The 24,211-nt window shown below is 38.4% G+C and overlaps 2 protein-coding genes across 2 annotated transcripts; one reads left to right on the top strand and one right to left on the bottom strand.

The window, feature by feature from the left end:
- Window positions 1-2,998: 2,998 nt before the first annotated feature.
- LOC131683715 (zinc finger protein 623-like) lies at window positions 2,999-5,633 on the bottom strand. Its single transcript, XM_058965949.1, has 3 exons — window positions 5,339-5,633; window positions 5,161-5,279; window positions 2,999-4,828 (listed from the first exon to the last, which is right to left on the bottom strand). Exons 1-3 carry the CDS (start codon window positions 5,486-5,488, stop codon window positions 3,103-3,105), a joined length of 1,995 nt encoding a protein of 664 aa, XP_058821932.1. The 5' UTR covers window positions 5,489-5,633; the 3' UTR covers window positions 2,999-3,102.
- Window positions 5,634-14,969: 9,336 nt separating this feature from the next.
- LOC131680553 (uncharacterized) lies at window positions 14,970-16,826 on the top strand. Its single transcript, XM_058961268.1, has one exon. It carries the CDS (start codon window positions 14,970-14,972, stop codon window positions 16,824-16,826), a length of 1,857 nt encoding a protein of 618 aa, XP_058817251.1.
- Window positions 16,827-24,211: the final 7,385 nt, after the last annotated feature.

A 24,211-nucleotide genomic window follows, 5' to 3' on the forward strand; every position in this document is an offset into this window, starting at 1 on the left:
GTTCTGATTACGGTTCATACTAATGACGAATGTCAAGGCCACTCGCTTTCTGCATATTACTCACTTTTACTTTTCACCGAACTAAGGTATTTTCTAAATTTTGTGTGAATGCCTACCTCATTTCGCTAAAAGTATAGCAACCCATATAATGAGTAACAAGCAGAATAAAAGTACGCGGTAAAAAATTGTCACGTCTAATTCAAATGATGTTGCACTTGAATCAGTTTATCATGTATCACTAACAATTGAAGTGATTTAGCATTGATTTTCTAAGGATTTATAACTCGTATCAGAATGAACTGGTCTTTGAAAGCTATTTAATAGAAATGATCTTTAAATTGAAATGAATATCCGTTGAATTCGCACCACTGTACTAATCTATTGAATTTGAGTGGTTCCATCTTTAATTACAAGTGTCAAAAGTGTCAATACACTAAAGTCTTTAATCGACTACAAACGTCCCAACGAACAATTTAGCTGGATAATGGCTTAAACAGTTGTTGTTCAGCTTATTCCCTCTGATCAAAGGCTTGTTCAGCTTTCGTTGTTTGTTGGGGTATGCTCGGAAATAGGAGCAAAAATGGAAAATTTGCATTTCCAAAGTAATGTAGAACGTGAGTATTGTATATTTTACTTGTAGTTAATTTATTATGTAATTATTTGTTCTCAGGTAATCCATAATGGGATATACCGTAAGGAATACGTATATAGTTAAATGCAAGATCTATTAGAAGCAATGTGCAACACATTCCAAATGAAAGTGATTTGCTGTTGATTTCGTAGTGCTTTTAAATGATCCATTCCATCAGATTGACACATCGCATTGAAAGGTTGAGCAAGTAGTGCGAAATCAACTGCAAATCACTCCATCAACGTGAGGATTTTTTACCGTGTAGTTTAGGCATCACACGATTATTCTAATTTTCACTAGTCAGAGTAACAATGACTATTGTTCCCACTATTATGTGAAACAAGTTGGAATATGGAATGGACCGAAATTGAAGTCGCAGGAACAGAAAATCTCCGTAAAATCCGTTATAAATATATTAGAATGTGAAAATTGGATTCCAACTTCAAGTTTCAAAATCGGACAGGAGCTTTTCGATTAAGTCCTACAGCATAAAAACTGGAAAAAAGTTTATACGGTTCTTACAAAAGGGTTTTTCTTTATCCGACTTTTAATCTTGAATTTAATGTTGTACGGAATTTTCTGTGAGCGAATTATACTGGAGGTTTATCTTTGCCGACTTTGTCGGGTGAGAATATTCTAAGTGATTCTCATGCTCCAGGATCTCTGTCCGATTTTTACGGTTGATGTTCATATGCGATTTTTACATGCTAAGATATCTGGAGTGGGTTCAACAAAGTATGTTTTATCCTTGCGACTTTTATTTTCGGTGTCTCAAATGTAAATCCAAGGTTCTTTAAAAAACATTAAATGAACATCATACATTCGATAAAACGAAAAAACCCATATTTCGTCCGGGTTAAAATGATTTGGGGAAAAACCCGATTAAAACCCAAAAATACCCGGGAAGATGGATTTTTTCCCAGCGGTACATCACTGATTGTACAGGTATAATCCACGAAAAAAATGTTCGAGAAAAGTCGTCGTTTTGGTATTGTAACATAACCTAACGCCATATTCCCCAAATTGTTATACGCCCGAAAACAATACCCAAAATGACGGAAACAATTTACGGTGTGGCGTGTTTATTGTCGAATCACAATATACCAAATTGTAAAAAAACAATAATACAACTTCTGGTAGTAAATAAGTGTCTCATTCCCTCTTTTGAAACTCTTACGAGGTTGCAGCTTAGCACTATTTATTCATTTCTTCTGGCATTTCGACAGCGTCAGTCGATCGTCTCATAAAATCGAAATCTCTGTCATCAAATCCGCCATTTTCTTCGGAGCTCTGCTAGCGCGAATACCAACTATCTGAAGCAAAAAAGACATTAAACACACAGAATAAAAATGTTGGTAAAAATAAGAGTTTTTCACTCTTAGCAAAAAACAACTAACGCATACTCTTAGTTTGGAAATAAAACTTTTATTTTAATTACTATTCTTCATTAGCTTAAATAGAAATCTTTTATTTTGATTATTATTAGTGATTGATTTGAAAGTTTTACTTTCAACCTAATAGTAGGCGTTGGTTGTTTTTTGCTAAGAGCGAATCACTCTTATGGCATATTCGTTTTTGACAGTGCACTACACCGGTGTAGTCGGTGCTACACTCATTCAAACTTGGGTGTAATCAGTCTATCTCTTTCTTTGCACTACACCATTGTAGCACCAAGAAAAAACGAAAACGCCATTACTTGTACCAAGATTTTTTTTCTGTGTGAATATGACTTTTACAAATTACCTAATCTTATAATCAACAGTCTGTCTGCCGATGTTAATGCAGAAACGTTAATGATGTGACCATCAAGAATTCGTCAGACAACCTTAATTGGCCCCCTTCGACACCAGTTTACGGTTTACCAAACCGTAACGCGGGCGTGAAAGCCGTCGAATAGGGATTGAGAACAGCTTGAAGACTCACTTGGATAGTAAACTCGAGCCTAGTTTGCATACCGTTTTCGTTTTTTTCTTGGTGCTACACGGGTGTAGTGCAAAAAAAGAGAGACTGATTACACCCAATTTTAAATGAGTGTAGCATCGGCTACACCTGTTTGGTGCAAAGTCAAAAACGAAAACTAAACTAGACTCACTGTTCTCCATTCACCAACTAAAAAAAAATTAAATAGATGTAGCACAAAATTAAAAAAAAATGCTACTGTCAGATTACAAAGGAATCTTTCACCAAACTAGAAAATCGCCTGTTGATTAACTGTTTGTCGGTCAAGTAATAATCAAACAATTCTCTAGATTGCATAAAATAAAAAGTTTCGTTGTACAGATTCATTAAAATAGCGTTCGATAAGTTCAGAAGTGTATCCCAAAAAGCATACTTTCTCATGTTCTCTAAGCGAAAAAAAGAAATTGCTTCAAAATAACCATTTTATTGTAAGTATGTCTACATTCGAAAACTAAAATGTTATTACCAAATAGACCAATATTGTGTATTAATGGTGACTTACTGCTGCTACTTTATTCAGCTTTCGGATGCATTCGCTGCCTGTGCTTGATCAGCGTGCTGGAATCAATGAACCGTTGACCGCACGGAACACATTCGTATGGCTTCTCTCCGGTGTGAATACGTCTGTGAATGACCAGCGTTGTGTTTCGCTTGAACGTTTTGTGACAGAATTCGCACTCAAAGTTCTTCTCATCCGAATGCACCAATGCGTGACGGTCTAGACTGTGCTTGTGAATAAACGTTTTCAGACAAATATCGCACTGATAGGCCGGTGCGTTCAAGTGTTTGGTTTCGTGATCCTTCAGTGTCAGTTTCTTTTCAAACTTTTGCCCACAATGGGAGCAGACGTAAAGGTTTTTGTTCTCTCGATGAGTGTTATATTGGTGCTTGCGTAGTTTCGGTTCGGTGGAGAACTTTTTGCCACACTGATCGCAACGGAACAGTTCCAGTGTAAGCTGGTGAATCTCGGACAGGTGCTTAAGTAGCATGTGATCAAGGCGGAACTGTTTGTTGCAAATCTTGCATGTATTTTCCGATGGATCTTTTTTGTTGATCGGCATCGGAGATTTCTTGGATTTCTTATGAAAGGCGCGATGACGAATGCATTTTTCGAAAGTAGTAAATTTCTTCGGGCAAATGTTACACGAGAAGAGCGGGATGTTGAAATCTTGGTGCTCCTTTTCAATATGCCGAGCCAAACTGCTGTTGCTATCGAGTTTCTTGCTACACACCTGACAGGTCAGCGGAGGGCGAATCTTCAATTCCCTATCATCATCAACTTCATCTTCGATCACTGCATCTGGATCAGGCTTGAACTTCCTCTTTTTTACAATCACCTGTTGCTTACTGTTTCTTCCGCATCGTTTATTTTTTAGGTGACGAGATAAATTGCAAGCATGCATGAAAGCCTTGCCACACGTGTCGCAAATATTCTTTTTTCTACCGGATTGTCTAAGCCCAACAGCATGAGCTTGGCGTTGATGGATCTTCAAGTGGCTTGACAACTCAAACGTTGCGTCACACAAACTACAGCTAAAATCCTTGCAAACCAAATTGTGATTTGCCAAATATTGTTCGGAACAATAACGTCTTGGACAGTACAGGCAAACAAACTCATACACATGGGAAATGTAATGTTTGTTAACATCCTCCAAGGTATCGAAATAGCCCAAACATTTGTCACAATGGAAAGGAAGCATGTCGGCATGGATTTCATTCAAATGCATCACGACTTCAGAAGGACAATCAAATCGATCCAGGCAAATGTAGCAGCATGGAATAGTCTTATCGTAATAACCTGCATCTTCTTGAATGAAAGTTCCCTTAAAGGATTCATCCTTTTCATCCGCACTATTCTCCTTTCTAGATTCATCTCTTGGTTCATCTGTCAAATATTCCTCGTGCATTCGATTGTCATCCACCATCGGTACGTCTTCGTAGACATACTCTTCCTCGACCGTTTCATCCATGGTTTGGTGGTCGTCTTCAGCCTGAACACCATCGCTAATTGAATCGTCCTCTCCTTCCTGCTTGATGATACTATCGTGGCCTTCACTCTTTATGTAGAAATCGGCCCCCTCATCCTGGACGTACTCTATTTCGGTGTTCTCAATAACCATGCCATCTATAATGTACGCGGCCGTAATCTTCTGTGCCTGAGGACTTTTCTTTTCAATTTTCGGTCTTCCTTTCTTGGCCGGCAGAATCGGCTCTGGGTAGTGGATTCGCTTATATTGCCTAAGTAAAAAAACAATGAAAATATTTTAATCCAGGCATTTTGTTCAATTTATATTAACAATTTGTAATTTGTTTATTGAGAATTTCAACAATATCGGGCGAACAACTAGATAGTCATTCGCCCGATATTGTTTGTAATTTGTAATTTATTATTTAATCGCTCGGTAACCTGTTGGTTTTACCATTACTCAGGTCAAGGATAGTTAGAGTTTGAGTATAGTAACATAGGAAAACATATACTATTGGTTTTACCAGCTGTTTATGTAATTTCACAGGGGACACATGAAACAAAGAAACCTTGATCCATCTCTGGTTTGCTACTTAATACTTACGTCCACATAACATCAAATATCTTATTGCTACCGTCGAACTCATTCCTAATGTTTTCAATCAATCGAACCTTCACCACACAATTCGAGCAGGCATTTTGGAATGGACCACAGCCGTTGAGCTAGAATAACAAATTTCACGATAAAAAATTATCCACCCTACAATACAAATTGAGCGCACATCGATCTTTAGTAAGCCCTCCACGACATTCTTCAACTCTTCCTGGCTGAGCGCGTCCACCATAGGACTGATTTCCTGATCGTTCGCTAAACACAACCTGCAGGTGTGATCGGTCAGCTCGATACCCTGCGCAACCGTTTCCGGAGGCATCCTGCTGTACGGTCAATAACTTTACGGAACACAAGAACACGAATCCTCACCACAAATTCGTAAAATTTCGACGCTATCTCAAGCCTGCCTAAGCCCGATGATGCTCAAAATGGAAACGCGATGCGAAAAGATTTGACATCTATGCTGAACACAGCATAAAACGAAAGAACTTTATGAAAAAAAGTAAACGACCGTTGCGAGGAACTGTCAAAAAAGACATGTGCGTGACATTAGCCCTTTAACCCAGTAAAGTTCAACCATAAAATCAACCGGAATTCTGGCTGATTCTGGTTACTATTCGGGCTCCAATGACACAACCGTTTCTAACTAGAATCGGTTGTGTCATTGGAACCGGAATAGTATCTAGAACCAGCCAGAATTCCGGCTCATTTCCGACTGAACTTCACTAGGAACGATCGTATAACAGGGATGCCAACCGTACAGATTGTACACTGGGAAACAAATTTATGCACACGGAGAGCTTTCTTTACCCGAATAGAATTTTACAGTAGCATTTACCCTATAAACAATCATAAAACAATAAATATTATAGTTATTACTGTTTCAACATTGTTCGATGCAGAGTTCTCACAATAGATTTACGATAAATTTCATGTAAGAATTAATTTTGCTGTTAAGCAAAAAACTAATACAGTAAATTCACATTTAATTTCACTGTTTTAGAGAAAAAAGTGCATGGAGAAAAACCGATTTTTTTAATATTAAGATACATAACCACCCCTCTTTTTTACTGTAAAAGTCTATTTTACATTGAAATTTACTGTAAAAACGTTAAAGTTTATTGTTTTTGTGTTGTAGAATACCACTAAAACTTACAGTAAATTATTATTAAATTACTGTACTGTCACAGTGAAAATCGTGGTTTTGTTACAGTTCATTTCTATTCGACTATAGTCATCGATAGAGAATTTTTCTGTCTCAAGGGGAATGTCACTTCAGAATAATTGTTATATTACTACACGGTAAAAAACCAAATCTAATTTTTATGCGGAAAAGAAGATAAATTTCTCATTCATAAATTTTATATGAGTCATATAAAAATTATTTGTGTATAATTAGATCTATGAAGCAAAATATGATTAATATGCGCTTCAAATATAAATTTTTAGCACGTCTCATAAAATTTATATACACGCCCTTTGAAAAATATCATTTCAATGTGTGGCAATTAGAACACTCTAGTTAGAGTGTGGCCAAGAGTCCATGACGTATCCAAACGAACACGAAATTTGACGTATTTCTATTGTGTATACGTCAAATTCCATGTTCGTTTGGATAGGTCATGGCCTCTAACTAGAGTGCTCTAGTGGCAATACATGAATTCTATATGCTTGCAAACACATAATTATGGGTGTACCCCATATGGCATAATGGACGTTTGGCATAATGGACATTTGGCATAATACCTATTGGGGGTTAAGGGGCATTTGGCATAACGGACGTTTGGCATAATGGCCATTTGGTATAATACCTATTGGGGGGTAAAGGGACATTTGGCATAATGGACATTTGGCATAATGGACATTTGGCATGAAACTTATTGGGGAGTGAATTATCATCAACTTTCGTCATATATATGATGATTTATTTTGTTACTTGTTTTGTTGTCAACAGAAAAAAAATATGTTTCATACTATATGAATCACGCAATCTGTAAGTAGTTAGATGGATCGCAAAGAAAAAATGATTAGAGAAAGGCACATTTGAACATATTTTCAATAGGTTAAAAGGATCCTTTGGATTACGTGATGTAAATTTAGCAAGTGAAATTTCCGTAATTCGATAGCTTGAATAATGAGTAACATGTAAACTGTACATTGTACAGTACTACAGTAGAATACAGAAGTATAATTGCGTTCTTTGTAAAGAAGGGTGAATCACTACACTTTTCATATACTAATTATTTATTAATATGCACAGAATAGTATACATATTGCGCGCACGAAAGGTTCCTCCACGTGCTTCGCACTCGCTGGCGTGTAGAAACTCTTACAGCCAAACCCGTGTGTGAGCGAAGAGTGTGGTGGTATGCTTCGCGCGCGCAGGGTTTGATTGAAAAATTCATAGCGCCGAAAAATACTCAAATATTCTTTCCAAAATGTTAATGGCGTTAAGAAAAATGTTTTGAGAGAAAAAATGTCATATCCAACTTTTCAATGTTTTACATTAAATAAGCGGTATGATTATTTTTAATAAACTTCATTCTAAAACTGAGAAAAGCACACATTTCATGTTTTCAACAATTTTTAATATTTTCTTCAGTTATTGCAGTATTAGCTATTGAACAAAAATAATTTAAAAAAATTAAAGCAAATTACTACTATTTGAAAGAAAATAATACATGTCAAATATTTTAGACAGCCAAATCGAAAAAAATGCTAAAAAAATTGGGGTGATAAATTTTATGTGGAATGCTCCATATATAATGTAAAGTAGGGTGCATCACAATTCTGTGCATAATAGTAATTAAACATTATATGAAAAGCATAGCGATGCAGCCTTCTTTACAAATAACACAATTATACATCTGTATTCTGCTGTACATGTTACTCTTTATTCAAGTTATCAAAAAACAGAAGTTTTACTTGCTGAATTAACACCACGTAATCCAAAGAACCCTTTTAACCCATTAAGAATAATGTGTGAAAATGTGCCTATATTTAGTCGTTTTTTGCGATGATCCATCTAAATACTTATAGATTGCGTAATTCATACAAAATGAAAAATATTACGGGAAAAAAAACTTTACTCAAGAAGTAAATGAAACAGAATAAGGTAAGTCCACTGTTTCTGAATTTGTCCTGATTTTTATCAACACAGGGAAACTGCTGGTATGTTGTGATTATTTGACGCTACGAATTCCTCGTGATCTGCCTCTCTACATACTATGCAAGTAATCAAATGAATAAAATTAAAATGTGTATAATTAAGGACTATTATTAATGAAAACAACACATTTCACATTAGAAAGCTAAATAAATATCATTTTGTCACAAATAAATATCATATTTCCGAAATATAAGTTGCATGTATGAATCCATAATACTCATAACGCACAACAAATAACTTTAATGTATCATGTGTGTAAAAAATATTGATGGCCACATAAATATTATATACCATGAAGGCATGGATGTTATTTACCAGCAACTATAAGAATTATGTATGAAACTCTATTGCAAATTATTATATAGTTTCACGCATAAAAATCTGCACTTTTTTGCCATAACATAACACTCGAAAACAATGCTTCGCTCGCTTTAACGGTCATTTTAAAGATAATTTTATTTGGGTGTGTGGCCACATTTGCAACTATGGCGCCACTGACATAAGAGCAAGCATATGAGGGATAGACCTCTAGTGAAAAATTGTTCCCAAACCTGAAGGGTAACCCACCAGCCAATGAGTGTTTGGGACCATGAATAAAAGGTGGAGCTAGTGTTCTGGAAAAATTGCCGGATCGATGTTTTTTGAGGGAATTCCCTCATAGTGTTATGTCTGTTAGTCTGTGGTTATATTACGTCCGATTTTTGTATTGTCTATCTCGAGATAATAGCACAGACTAAATAATAGCATTTCTTCGAGTTGTTGCTATATGGAAAACACTCGAGTGCGATCGAAACAAAAACAAACATCGAAATATTATCTCACTCGCACTGATGAAAATTAAATAGGCGCGTAATTCAACGAACGTCCCAATTGGGTCATTAAATGAGAAAAAAAAGTCGTTTTTTATTACTTACATCGATAAAGCTGATTTTCGTGATTGCAACAATATTTTTTTCCAACTCAGGAAACGTGAAAATAATATTAAAATTTAAAATAAAGAAATATGTTGACAGTCTGGATTTGACACTATAGGAAGGGTTTGACATATCGAATTTCACGACAAATGATGCCCTGTCAGAAAAAAATAATATAGTTTTTTTTCATTTTGGGTGTTGTCCTGATAGGCCAGATGTAAACAACCGCTGTTTTCCTATGTATGGTTGCCAAGTTTACATTAGATTTATTTTAAAAAACAAAAAAATCGTTTTTACGTATTACAACGAATTTTTTTTTGAAATCATGTTATATTATGTATATTGGACCTAAAATTTATCGAATGGAACGGAAAACTATATATAGCTTAATGACCCAATTGCGCATTGCTGAAAAGTCGCAATGTGGATTTAAGAAAAAATTCGCAATATTGTATTGTCGTCGATTAAAAAGTTTCATCGCACAGAGTTTATACATTCCTAGAGTGATTTGCCCCTAGTCACCATAACACTTGTAATTTTCGTATAATATGGAGGATTCCAGATATAGTTTTTATTTATATGGGCTGCCCTAAGAAATACATTGTCGTTGTTAAGGTTATGGTGACTATGCTTATTATTTTGTTAAGTATCCAACATGCGATGGTCATTCATACAACAAGGTGTTTAATTTTACTATTATAGTAAATCCTTCTATTCTACTGGGTTAGTCATAACAAACAATTTCATGTCAAGACAACTATACATATTGTTGCATTCAGCATCACACTTACAATTGTCATGCTTGCAATGGAATATTCAATATTACTATTATGGTACAAAGCTGTTGTATAGTAAACTTGAACATGCTGGACCACCTAATGCTATAGTCGGTTGAAAACCACCTTACTGGTAAAGTCGCGTTAACCTCCCCTTATGGTAATAGTTACCATATAATTTTTCTTAGTGTACTCGATTTGCTCGATTATACCGAAAGCTTGTAATCGATTATTGATTTTTCGATTTTTTTTAGAAATTAATCGATTATTTGCGTTAATCGAGTGAAAAAAGACCACTAACCATAATTTGTAATTTTCGTATAATATGGAGGATTCGAGATATAGTTTTCATTTATACGGGATGCCCTAAGAAATACATTGCGACCAATCGTGCGCCGACCCGGTCAAACCATTCGGAATTTGATTCGAAATTCTGAATGTAGCCAGTATGAAATCCAGTTCAAATGCAACAACCGGGCTGTTGCATTTGAGCTGGAATTCACACTGACTCCAATCAGAATTCCGAACCGGTTCTGGAATGGGTTTATAGGCTAGTTTCTGAAAACGTGTCACGGGATTTGGGTCCCTGTGTATTTTAAATGGAGCTCGGGATTTCAAATCCCGTGACGTGAAGTGAGTCTACACAAAAATGACAGTTTTCATGAAGTGTACACCCAACCGCGGGAAACATCACGGGGTTTTAAAACTCCACACAGAAATTCGGCCGGGAACAATTCAACACCAACTGTTTCCGAAGAGGAAAATTGTACCACAGGTAATAGATCTGTGATTGTACTTTTTCAGGTTAAAATTCAGTGCTATTTTGATACTGTTGGTGTTTTTTAGAAGCAACAGAACTTTAGTTTTGACAGTTTGGAGAGATATCGGCGGAAAATTTTCCCTGATCATCTCGACACAAGTGCCGTGCAGAATCCTGTGACTAATTTTCCGAACTGTAAACTAACCTGTACACCTCGGGAATTTGACCACGGGATTTTGTTCCCCAGCCATTTCAAATGGGAGATGAATTTTCGATTTTTCGTGACGGAAAAAAGTGCACAGAAAAATCAACATTCTTGAAGTGTAAACCCGATTCACGGGTTTTTAAATTCTCCACACCGAAAATCCGCGCGGAAACAATTCAACATGAATTGTTTCGGTCGGGGAAAATGATGTTTTATAACGTTTAAGAATTTGTGATGTTCTGAAACAGCTGGTATTTTTTATAGAAGTAGCAGAAGTTTTATTTTGACAGTTTGGAGAGATAACGGCGGAAAATTTTCCGTGATAAAAATCCAGCGCCAAATCCTGGCCCAAATCCCGCGATAAAATTACCAAGGTGTACAGTATCCTTAAAGCAACATTCCCAAGCTACGAACCTTCCCAGTTAAACCAACGACACGACCTGACACTTCATGAAAAATTCCGAAAAAAAGTGTTCACGAAATTAATCGCCAGTTACCAGTACATTGAGCGACCCCTCGGTAATGATAAAATATGAATTTCTCGCGCAACACTGTCTCAATTTTCTTAATGTTTATTTGCATACCCTAGCAACCAACATCCGTAACAGCTAGGAAAGAAAATATTCTGGCATTCGCGGTAAAAATCGGCGTCGGTACAAACGTGAAAAATTTTCATCCCGGTGTTAAACTTAAAGTTTTCGAGATTCAACGATTGAAGATTACGATAAGTGACGGTTATATAGTGAGATAGAACAGAGGAAAAAAAAATTGAAGAGAACCTACGTGACAAAACTACGATAAGCGAGCTCTGGGAAATTCCAAAGCCGGGAACCCGGTCATTACGCACAGGGACCAGACTACAAGCGAGTAAAACCGTTGTTACTGGGGTCATCCCGAAAAACTCACAGAGTGCACCAAACGCTCCTGAGAAGAACAAACTCACTCAGATGGAGCAGCGTAATAAAAAAGTGCCGCCTGACGGCACAATAAATAAAAGTGACCAAACACACGAGATCCTACTGGAACAGATTGATATACAGTTAAACTACCCTAGACACCCAGTACAAGTAGGCAGGCTCCTTAGTGCGGCCGGCTTCAAAGAGTTTGTCGAAATAACGAAAATCGGTAAATTCCGTTACAAAGTTGCAACAGACCAGGCGGAAGAGCTAAAAAGGATCGATCTTGCTAAGGAAAACCTCAAAATCTTCACACCGAAAATCGCAAACAACACTATCCATTTCATAAAAGGGGTCCCACTGGATCTAAAGGAGGAGGAAATAATGAACAACATTGAACCGGATTCGGAGGTTCTCAAAATCGAAAGAATAAAGCGAAAGGACAAGGATGGAAATCTAGTGGACACAAACAATTTGAAGTTGACGCTCAAAGGCCAAAACGTCACTAGCAAGGTCACAATATACGGCTGCTATTTTAAAGCAGAAATTTACGTGTTCCCGATCAGACAATGCGTAAACTGTTGGAGATTTGGACACAGCTCCAAATTCTGTAGCCAAAAGAAGATGCGAACAGTGCGGTGGAGATCACGAAGTAAACGGCTGCAAAAAGACCGTAAAATGCCCAAATTGCAAACGTTCCCATAACGCAAGCGCCAACGAATGCCCGGAAAGACAAAGAAGGCAGCAAATACTACAGGAGATGAGGAAAAAGCAAATAAAATATACAGAAGCGGAACAAAACTTCCCAAGATTAGCCAATCGGTTCAGCATCCTTAACGAAGAAGAAGCATTCCCCTCCCTTGGCGACATTTCACCCAGTAACTACAGCAGTTGCTTCACTCGCAGCCAACGTACTTCACCGATCAGCCCGCGGAGTGAGCAAAATCCAGGAACGAAGGAAAAAGGTAATTGGCAAGACCGCCCCCAAAATACTCAGTGCAACTGCGCCAATAATTCTTATAAAGCAACAGAGTTCGAGCGTTTCATCCACAAACTTAAACAGGACTTTTTAGCGGAAGTAAGGTCAAGGAACTGGCTGAAGCCCCTGATGGCCCTACAAACAAAAATCGTATCTAGAATTCAAACAGCGAATTCGGAAATAGACAGAGACGAACTTCTCATCGAGATTGGAGCTGATATAAAAAATATCATTGACGAAAACGTAACCCATCAGCAAAACGAAGGCAATGACAGAATCAACCAACAACTCCACGGTGGAGTGTAAATCGATCGCCATCCTGCAGCACAACGTCCAAAGCATCAGACCAATGGACACAAGGGAAGAAATCAGCCAGTTCATGTTTGAACAAAATATAAAAATAGCTATGCTGCAGGAAATTTGGCTAAAGAAAAACGAACCATTCACCCTAAAGCATTACACACTCGAGTCACAAAGAAGAAATACAGGCTACGGAGGAGTGGGTATCCTCGTACATGAATCCATCGACTACATAACAGTGGACTTGGGAGACTTATTGCCAGTAGAAGCTATCGCCATTAAAATTATAAGAGGGTTCGATCCAATCACATTCATCTCGGTCTACGTTCCCCCAGATAGAATCGGGTTCGCTGAACTCCGGGACAAAACTTCACAGCTTTTTGGAGTAATAGAAAGTATACCAGGCGAAATATTTGTGGGAGGCGACTGGAACGCACATCATAAAAGCTGGGACCCGGTATCCACTCAGTGCCCAAAGGGAATCCATCTGAACAACCTGATCGAGAAGTCAAAATTCGTCCTACTCAACGACGGAAGCTCAACATGCCTTACGACGCACGGGCGAAACAGTTCGACGGTGGACATATCGATAGTTACACCAGGAATAGCTGTAAAAACAGATTGGTCAGTTTTAGAGCACGAATTTGGCAGCATACATCTATCTATAGTAGCAAAAATAGGAAGCGAAATCCCGATAGTACCCGGAACCAAAACAAAAATAAACACAAAAAGAGCGATAAACTTGCTAAACCAGATACGACCTCAGTTCATCTACGACCCACTTGAAATGCAGAACATCTTTGACGAGTGCATCGGTAAAGCAAAATACACAGTGAGAAATAAAAAAGGAAATTACCTGAAAAAGTGGTGGACAGAAGAAATAAACGAAGCCTACCAAGAGAAAAGGAAAATCCTCAAAGAATACAATAGGGAAAAAACAATGTCGAAATACTTAATACTGCAAAAAGCGAGGGCAGTGGTTAAAAAGAAAATCCGCAAAGCAAAACGAGGATACTGCAAGCAACTCTCGGAAGCGATAGACGAGTCCACCCCGAGCCGCCAATTGTGGAACATCGTTAAAGGGATAGACACAGCGCTAACACAGCCAACAAATAAAAAGCGTGAACTAAGCCTCGAGGAAGGGAGGACATTCATGCAGCATTACTACCAGGGCAAAATGAGGTGGGTCCCAAAAATCAAGACAGAAACAAATCCGGACATGAACGGCTACGAAATGGCACACACCGACACGGAACTATTTAGGCAACTACGAAAAAGGAGTGACCACTCGGCTCCAGGCGAAGATGGCATGTCCTATGCAATCTTGAAGGGACTAAACTACGGACTGCAACAAAAAATATGCGAAATGATAAGCAGAGTCTTCGTCACAGAGGAAATCCCTGAAAAATGGAGGATAACGGACGTCAGACCAATCCAAAAACCACAGAAAGACCCAAATCATCCTGCCTCAAAAAGACCAATTTCCCTAATGAACGTAAATCTCAAGCTCATAAATGCGGGGATAAAGGACCGTCTAGCAGAAATCGCCGAAATTCAAGGTAGCATCCCAAAACTCTCCTTCGAATTCAGGAAGAACTGCTCCGCAATAACCTGTGTTAACTACCTAGTAAATAAAGTGAAGGAAGCGCAAGAGGAGGGAAAAATAGGAATGGCCATCTTTCTCGACATGTCCCAAGCTTTTGATTCAGTCGAGCTCCAAACACTGTTAACTACCTTGAAATCCCTAAAAATTCCGAACAAGATCCTGTCCTGACTCCACACATACCTGCATCGCAGAGTCATGAAACTAAGCACAGACGAAGGCAGTGTCGAAATAGAGATTAGTGAAGGACTACCACAAGGCTGCCCGCTCTCACCGATCCTGTTCAATCTCTACACCACATCCCTGCACGACATTATGGAGGAGGACTGTGAACTAATCCAGTTTGCAGACGATTTCGCGATACTGGTGGTAGGTGAGTCTATGGACAACATAGAGGCTAAAGCAAATCGAATGCTTGCGAAACTAAACGAAGGACTAACCAAACTGAACCTAAAAACTAACGCAAGCAAAAGTGCGGGAATCGTCTTCTCGAAAAGGAACACTGAAGGACTAAGAGTTCGTTTAGGACGAGAAACAATCCAAATCAATAACACCCACAAGTATTTGGGATTCATACTCGATAGGCTTCTTGCCTATAGAAAGCATATCGAGTACGTACGCGAAAAGGGAGCAGAAAAATTAAAAATTATGAAAATGCTAGGAAATAGAAACAGCAACGCCAGCCCAGAAACCCTTATCAAAATCGAAAATGCAATCGTAAGAAGCAAAATCGAGTATGGGGCGCAAATCTACGGTAGCGCGGCAAAATCCAACATCGAGAAACTTCAAACAATCCAGAACGCTGCCCTGAGAACGGCAATGCGCTACCTAAAAACCACACCCATAAACGTCATCCACGCGGAAACAGGACAGCTGCCAGTCAAAGAGAGAACTGAATGGCTAACCATAAAAGACATCGCAAAAAGCACCTATCACACCAACCAGATCCAGCCGTTCATCGAAAAGGCGATCAACCTAGAAAAAGGAAATGGATCCTTCCTGACGAGCACCGCTATCAAACATAACGACATCGTATCGCAGATCCACCCAAAGGATGGGACGATATCCTGGCACAACAGAAGAACCTATCTCGGACTAGACACGGTAAATACTATCAAGCCGAACTTATTCGAAGGACAGAAAGCAAAGCAGGAGCTCAACCCCAAAGTTTGGCAACAACACTTCCTATCGGTAAGAAATAAGTACAAGAACTTCAATTTCCTATATACGGATGCATCCAAAACGGCATCTGGAACTGCCATGGCGGTGTTCGATGAAACGGACAACACGGTGATACGGAAGAAAATAAATGGAAACTACTCTACCACCAATGCAGAACTTCTGGCTATCTCCAAAGCTGTAGACGTGATATCGGAAAAGAACTACAAAAAAGCAGTTATCTTCACTGACTCGCAGGGATCATGCAAGATGCTACTGAACAACAACATAGTACAAGAAAACTTCATAGCATGGCAGATAATTAAAAGTCTGAAATTGACGATAAACAAACGAATCCTTATCCAATGGATCCCGAGCCACCAAGGGATACCAGGGAATGAGAGAGCAGACAAAGAAGCAGTAATCACCACCAGTGAACCCCAAAATGATTTCACTGCCCTTCCTCTCGCTGATGTCTACACTTTGGCGAAAAACGAAATCAAGGAAAGCTGGACAAGAACATACCAAAAACTTTCCGAAGAAAAAGGAAAATGGCATTTCGAATTCATGAACGAACCCGGAAACAAAATTTGGAGCCACACGCTAGCCCTATCTTCGGAAGAAAAAATCATCCTAAATCGGATCAGAACTGGACACACCCTCACCAAAGAGCGTCTGTACCGTTGGGGATGGGAAAGCGACGAACTCTGTGATATTTGCGAAGAAACAGAAGATCTACAGCACATCCTATACTTCTGCACAAAGTACAACAACCAAAGAGTGAATTATCCAATCCTAGAGTATTGCAAACCACTGAGAGATATATTAAAAGAAAACATTGAAAGCGATTTGAAGGAAATAGTCCACTACCTGAAGAATATTAACATACATCTCTAACATGAACAACCAACGCAACATATACCAACCACCCAAACACACTATCACCGATGCATACCCAGACTACAAACGGCGAGATGGACCGTGAACGGTCTTAGCCGTCAAGCTCACTTGACACAGCAAAGAAAAAAAAAAGAAAATATTCTGTTTTGTTTGCTGCAAGAATCAAACGCGAACTCGGACAAGGGAAGCTTTTGCTGGATTTTGGCAAAATTTGTTTTTTGAAACATTTTGGTATAAACCAACGTTGTATAAACAGTGTATAAAACGTGAAGTGATAGTTCCAATTATGAGTCAAAAAAAAAAATGTTTATGTTTATGTTGAAGAGCTAGGAAATAACGCCAGCAAGCAAGATATTGAGGATGACTTTTTTTATTACGGCCCGCTAAGAAACGTTGGGTTGCTCGCTATCCATCCGGGTTTGAATTTGTAAAATTGAAAGATGCCCAGGACGCAGATGATTCGATGCGTGGTCTTGACGGAAGAACAATCTGCGGTCGTCATGCTCGTGTCGAACTGTTTACCAGCAAGGGCGTGGCAAAGGAGGTCGTGGTAACTTCCATCCGGACGACAGATTTAACGAGTGTGTATGACGAGGTCATACAAAGCTAGAAGTAGCTGCCAAAATGGCAAAGTTTTGTCCAGAAATCAAACTTCCTTACGCCGTTCGCGGTGAGGAGACCGTCAAAGGGGCGAAGCTGACTAATCATATCATCGGAACACCCGGCAAGCTAATGGACTGGGGTATAAAGTTCAGGACGTACGACCTAGTTTTCCCTTTTGACATTAAAAATGTCTTACTCCACTATCTGGGGCTAGGTGTCATTCTAAAATCTAAACTATCTCCCATGTAACGAAACTATGTAAGGTTTGCACGCTTATAACTCCGATATTACTAGATGGATTTTAATCATTCATACACCAACCGATTCAGAAACACCTAACTTAAATATTGGTAATAATTTAATATCTCCCCAATAAAAGTAGACTTTTGGAAATTGGTAAAATTAAAAAGTTCACGAAAAACGGGAAAATTACCATTCGTGAGGCAGATTTCTCAGACACAGCCGTCAAAAGAGGGCAGCTTAGTGACTCAATGAAAGACGAAAAGTCATAAATAGAAGCGACGCATGTCCGTTTAAATCAGTTGTTGCTCTTGTCTCATACGAACAACATCGTCTCCGGGCGATGCAATAAGCGCTATCGCTTTTCGGCAACGTTGGCATTTGCACACACTCGCACCTATGTGACTAAACCATATACGGTTAGTTTATAAATAGAGGTGACGCGTACCCGTTTGAATCAGTTTTTGTTCTTATATCGAACGGGTAAGATCATGGCTCCAGCGTGTGGGCACTACAATAAGCGGTAGACGCTATGCATTTTCGGCAGCGGTGGCCGTGTGCGGATTTTTCGGGTACCAGCACGGTGTCACAGAATGATTTGCAAAGTGGGTGGGCGGGGTGGTTTGGATTTAATTCAATACGGTGTGTGCTGCTTAAGAGTGTTGCGTTTGAATAAAATATATTTATTTTTATGCATGCGTGTGCGTTGTAACTTGTTAATCCATGTTTACGGCGCATTGTAGCTGCCTAGGGTAAAGAGCCTATTGGTTTTCATATGTTTCATATTTTGACGTAGGACTTACGTCTTTCTTTACTATACTGGGTGTCATTTCAAAATTTTCAAAACGGATGCGTTACGTACACTTTGAACTCTAATAACTTTTCTCCTACTCAAGGAATTACTAATTTTGTTTCATAAATCGAAAGGAAAACGTTCAACGCTTGCTATTGATACCTTGTTTGCTATGTAAAACTTGTTTAAAAAGTTCAAAAACTACTTTTAATGCGAATCAACATTAATGCTAAAACCTATAAATATGGGTGTCACAGTTTTTTAGGATGAAAACATAATGGAGAAAGAATTGAATTAGAAAGTTCCATTTAATAACTTCCATTGAGTGTGCGCCTGTCAAGTCTGCTGTACTTTAGCAGTGACACATAAACCAATGTTTATCGAATTAATCTACAAACCCGTAGGTTTTTGCAAATCTTTCTAGAACATTAGTGAATGTGGAAACCCTGCTACTAAGCGAATGCCACGCCAAAAAGAATGATGAAAATATTTTCATTTGTCGCACAAAGGGATGGACTACCATCTGCACTAAGAAGTTTATAAAAGAGATCGCATTCCGATATACAATGCTCATTCGATGTGAGCTGCGAAAGGGGAATGTTCGTGTATGTACGCATCTGGTGTATGTAATCGTCTGGTATCACCAAAAATAGTTATCTGCAAACCGTTCTTATTAGGATGAAAATATAATGGAGAAAGAATTTATTTAGAAAGCTCCTTTTAATAACTTGGATTGAGTTTGCGCCTGTCAAGTCTGCTGTACTTTATCAATGACACATATAAACCAATGTTTATCGAATTAATCTACAATGCAAATCTTTCTAGAACATTAGTGAATGTGGCAACCCTGCTACTAAGCGAATGCCACGCCAAAACGAATGATGAAAATATTTTCATTTGTCGCACAAAGGGATGGACTACCATCTGCACTAAGAAGTTTATAAAAGAGATCGCATTCCGACATACAATGCTCATTCGATGTGAGCTGCGAAAGGGGAATGTTCGTGTATGTACGCAGCAGAAGCAAATTCGGGCAAGGTTCGAATCGTTAGCAAGGATTCTCGTCTGGTATCACCAAACATAGTTATCTACAAACCGTTCTTTTTAGGATGAAAACATAATGGAGAAAGAATTGAATTAGAAAGTTCCATTTAATAAGTTTGCGCCTGTCAATTCTTGTGTACATTTACCAGTGATTCATACAAGCAAACGTTTATCAAATTAATCTACAAACCCGAAGGTTTTTGCAAGTCCTAGAAAATCAGTGAATGTGGCAATCTCATTCGACATGAAATTTCCAGTAAACATTCATTCAAAAAGTGCATTGGCTCAAATTATCCATGAATGTCATATGATATGCCCAAGTTTAGTCCTACGTCAACACCGCGCTTACGTCCCGGACATTACCCACTCCTAGTTTTTTATCAGTAAGGCATCTGACAACGTGCTTCTGTAGTTATTGCACTGTTCAGCAGCGTAGTATTTTATATACACTGAAAAAAATCCAAACGTTAATTCTATTTGCTTCAAACCGCTTAAAATTCATATGAAGAAGAAATGCTATTGTTATCTCGCGCACACATACCTTCTATGTGTCAACTGTATAAACTATGTATGCACACACATAAGTTATATGTGCATATTGTTATAGAATGGGGTTTTATGTACCTAATAGTTATGAAATGTGCATGTAAGATTAATATTTCTTATAAATACACACATTGGGTTTATGTACCAGCAAATAGTGTCTATATGCCTCCGTTAATTGCAAAAATCTATGTGTAAAATCAATAGGCATAACGTTTACTTTTTTTTGAGTGTAGGGGAGTACACTCAGGTTTTATTACGCGGTATTTTTTACGCGAATTTTGAAATTTCCGCGATTTTCATTTACGCGTTTTTTTTTTAAATTTAGGCGGTTTTCATTTGCACGGCCTGTATCCCCTGCGTAAAAAAAACCTGAGTGTAATTGCATCAGAAACAATCACATTCCCAGCAGAACTTTTTGTTTTCTAATTTCAAACACTTTTGTTTCGTACTGTACACAACGGAAAATTTCAAAACAGAACTTACCGTCCCAGCAGCAGTTTAGGCGGGTGTTCTTTACTGGACTTAAAATTGTTTTCCCAGTTTATCCAGTCAGAGTATCTGTCCTGCCCTATGTAGTTAAAACACAGTTCTAATTGCGTTTTAAAGTATACAACAAATTGAACGGTTAGGTATACTAATTTAAATTTTAAAATATATCTGTTTGAAATTATGCAACAAACCGCTGTACTGAAGATATAATTATGTCAGTCCTATTACCACATAAAACACCTATATAACATAAAACGCTGCAGAATTGGTTTAATAATACAATGTTTACACTACAGAGTTATAACACGTTTTAATAATTAGCAACAAGAGAAAATGTCACCAAGATAGCATAAAACCCGTTTTAACTGGTAGTGCGAACGTTGCATAACAATGTAATTTATCAAATAATTTCTTTTTTTTCACCACTAATCGATCAAGAAATACTTAACCTTAAGATTGTTTACTTAAGTTCATTAATACATTATTGAAAATTTAAATGGAAAATGAAATTTCATATTTCATGAAGAATCTGTATATTTCCGTTGCTGGGCGTGGGCTTCCTCGTCACGGTTCTAAATATGGATCTTTTCTTTTAAATATATTTTCTGGACAGACCAGCCTATTTTTACTAGATGGATTAGCCAAATAATGCCAATCACCTAGTGAGATACTTGATTAATTAATAGATCACCGTTAAAAGACCTTCAATAAATTATGTTTTAATGGGGAGGGTATATAGCAAATTGTAACATAAAAAACAGGCGAGTGAGCAAGAACTTGAGTCGATATGTGTGATAGATAAAATACATTTGCACGCTCTTGAAAAAAGCTACATTTTTAATGTCACCGTGGTCGTGTCCTGTACACAACCCTTTAATTTTTTGTACTGGACGAGGCGGGTGTTATGGTCGGTGTTCTTCTTGGCCACGTACGAGCGCGAGGTGATGGAGTTTGCCGAGTACATCGTACCCAATCCGATTCGGCAGGCGCGGGAGCAAGAATCACTCGATAACATCAAACAGTACTACGTCAAGTTCCGCAACCAGGACGAGAAATTGTGTGATTACCGTCGGACAAGCGATCATTTTCTGTCATATGATGTATAGGACAGTTGTAAACTCCAAGTAAACTTATTTTCAGAACTGTTAATCGATCGAAACAGGTACGCAAAACGGCCGGTTGGTTGACCGGCAGGATGGTCACTCGGTAGCGGTACTGTCCGGTGATCTAACGGTTGGACGCTCTGGATCGATTCCGAACCGGACTAGAGCAGGTACAGATTATAACGAACGTTTTGTCCATGGGTAAGTTCCACCACTTGATTCTGGCTACAGCACCAGGTTACGGAGAGATTCTTTCGTCTTAGGTATCGACGTCGAACAGGTGACCATTGTCAACTTCGACCTGCCGATGGACCAGCAAGGACGAGCCGATTGCGAAACGTATCTACATCGAATTAGACGCACCGGTAGATTCGGTAAGATGACTCATTCTTGTGATCCTATAGATTGTATTTCTTCCCACTTCTTTAACAGAACGGAATCACCATCAACCTAGTGGACAGTGATCGAAACATGATGATTTGCAGATCAATCAAAAAACATTTCCGGAAAAAGATTCAGTTGCTAGACGCGGAGAACTCGGACGAAATAGAAAATTGCTAGACACCACTGAATGTGAACGGTCGTGTGGCGCGAATCCACCCCACTTCATCTGGCTGCCGTTTACAATTCTTTGATTCCTTTAGTATCTCGAAGTAACCAAACTGAACGGGAATTGTAGGAAAAAATTACATGTGAGTAGAAGTTTAAGCTATAAAATATGGTAATATTTTGAATTCCAAACGCAAATTTTCAGATAACACAGTTAAACCCATTCCTCAACCGGTTCGTATTTCTGAATGGAGTCAGTATGGTTTCCAATTCAAATGCAACAATCGATTCCGACCGGATTCGGAATCGGTTGTTGCATTTGCGCTGGAATCCGCCTTCAGACAATCGATCTAGAGTGCTAACTCTTGGAAGCAGCCAAAGCCGGTGATCTAGATACGGTTCGACGGATTGAGCTCTCAAATCCGGTGAAACGTAAATTGTGATCTGGATGGACGACATTCGACTCCATTCAATCTGGCTGCTGGCTATAATCGGAACTGCTGGCAATTAGGGGGCTATTTCAAATGCAACACTATCCGTAAGACATTCTGTAGCATTTGAAGCAATTTATACTGGTTGCTAAAATACCTAGAAAAAACCACAGCAACGCGCAGTTTCTCACAATGCGATTATTTTACAATAGTGTCGGTGTTGTTTGTTTGTTGATGCACAATAATAGTCATTAAATAGAAAGATTATTGAGTTATGTATAACTGGTTTTACTTATCCGAAAAGCTTTAAAATAATAAGTTCATACAGCGAATCGTTGAAGTTTAAATTTCTCTGAAATTCATTGGTGACTGACACCGGGTTATTTTTCGGCTGCTATATGTGCGATTTGTTTAGTTGTTTTCAGTTAGGAAGCAAAGCAATATGTGGGGGCAGGAAAATCCTGGTTCTGACTATCAACCGCAATATATGCACATATGAGCGTACACGGAGAAAAAATAACTAAATTCAAAGGTAAATTAGTGCAGAAAACTTCAAATTGCTGTAAATTCTAGTTTATTCTAGGGCTAATATTATAAAAAAAAACAGTTGAAACAAATTTCAAAACGTATCATGTTCCGATTAAATAAAAATCTAGCAGATGACTTATCATTCGAGTTATTCGAAATGGTGCTTTGCTGTTAAAAATACATGCAGAAAACATAATCAATTATGTGAAAACAGAAAAAATCGTCGAGGACTGCCTTCATTTCAGTTTGATTTTTTTAGTAATTTAGGTAAATTATGAATTGGGCAATAGATGTTGGTACTGTTCTTTGCCGTGTTTGAGCGTCGTCCGGTTTTCAGCATGTTCAGTTTTTTGTACGTCTGTATCCGCTGGCCTTGAAGGACCAACGTAATATTAACAGTGACATCCTGGGCCCTAGCTGGTGATGATCGTATCGTATGATCGATGCCCCACTACGAGGTCTACGGTCTTGAAATCGCAGAATTTGCATTTGATTGGATTCCTCTGGATTGCTTGACGTCCAGTTACTGCGCCGTGCTACTGACAATGTACCCCCGTTGTTTGTAATCTGAGTCCAGATTTGTTGGGAATTGTTGGGAGTTTTTGAGTCAATTCAACTGACTCGAAATCCATTCCGCTGTTAGTGTTTATCAGTGTACCAGATATGTCGGACTATCTGCATACATCCACCATTTCTTGCCGAAATATTCACCGTTTTTACACGTTTTACTGAACATTAAATAAATTCCTCTGTAGAACTTTGGGTTTGTTTTGTTGTTGCTTTAGTTTTCCCTTCGTAGCCACGGTAACTATTTGAAATAAGTAACAGATTCCAAAGTGTTGCTAGTTTCATGCATTTTCTCATGAAGTTTCTAATTTGACAGTACCAGTTACCTGAGTCACTATAAGGGGTAGTCAGATTTGCGATACAGTTTTGGAATGCCAGTGTCTAGTCGTGCCGTTGGTTAAACTCATTCCGGAACCGGTTCGGATTTTTTAATGGAGTCATTATGGATTCCAAATCAAATGCTACAACCGATTCCGACTCAGAATCGGT

This window comes from Topomyia yanbarensis, chromosome 2 (assembly GCF_030247195.1).
Source record: "Topomyia yanbarensis strain Yona2022 chromosome 2, ASM3024719v1, whole genome shotgun sequence".
NCBI classification, from domain to species: domain Eukaryota; kingdom Metazoa; phylum Arthropoda; class Insecta; order Diptera; family Culicidae; genus Topomyia; species Topomyia yanbarensis.

Coding starts and splice junctions, on each gene's coding strand:
- LOC131683715 (XM_058965949.1), bottom strand. CDS start 5,488: ATGCCTCCGGAAACGGTTGCGCAGGGTATCGAGCTGACCGATCACACC. Junction 5,280..5,338: donor AGGGCTTACTAAAGATCGAT/GTGCGCTCAATT, acceptor TTGTTATTCTAG/CTCAACGGCTGTGGTCCATT. Junction 4,829..5,160: donor ATATTTGATGTTATGTGGAC/GTAAGTATTAAG, acceptor TTTTTTACTTAG/GCAATATAAGCGAATCCACT.
- LOC131680553 (XM_058961268.1), top strand. CDS start 14,970: ATGAAACTAAGCACAGACGAAGGCAGTGTCGAAATAGAGATTAGTGAA.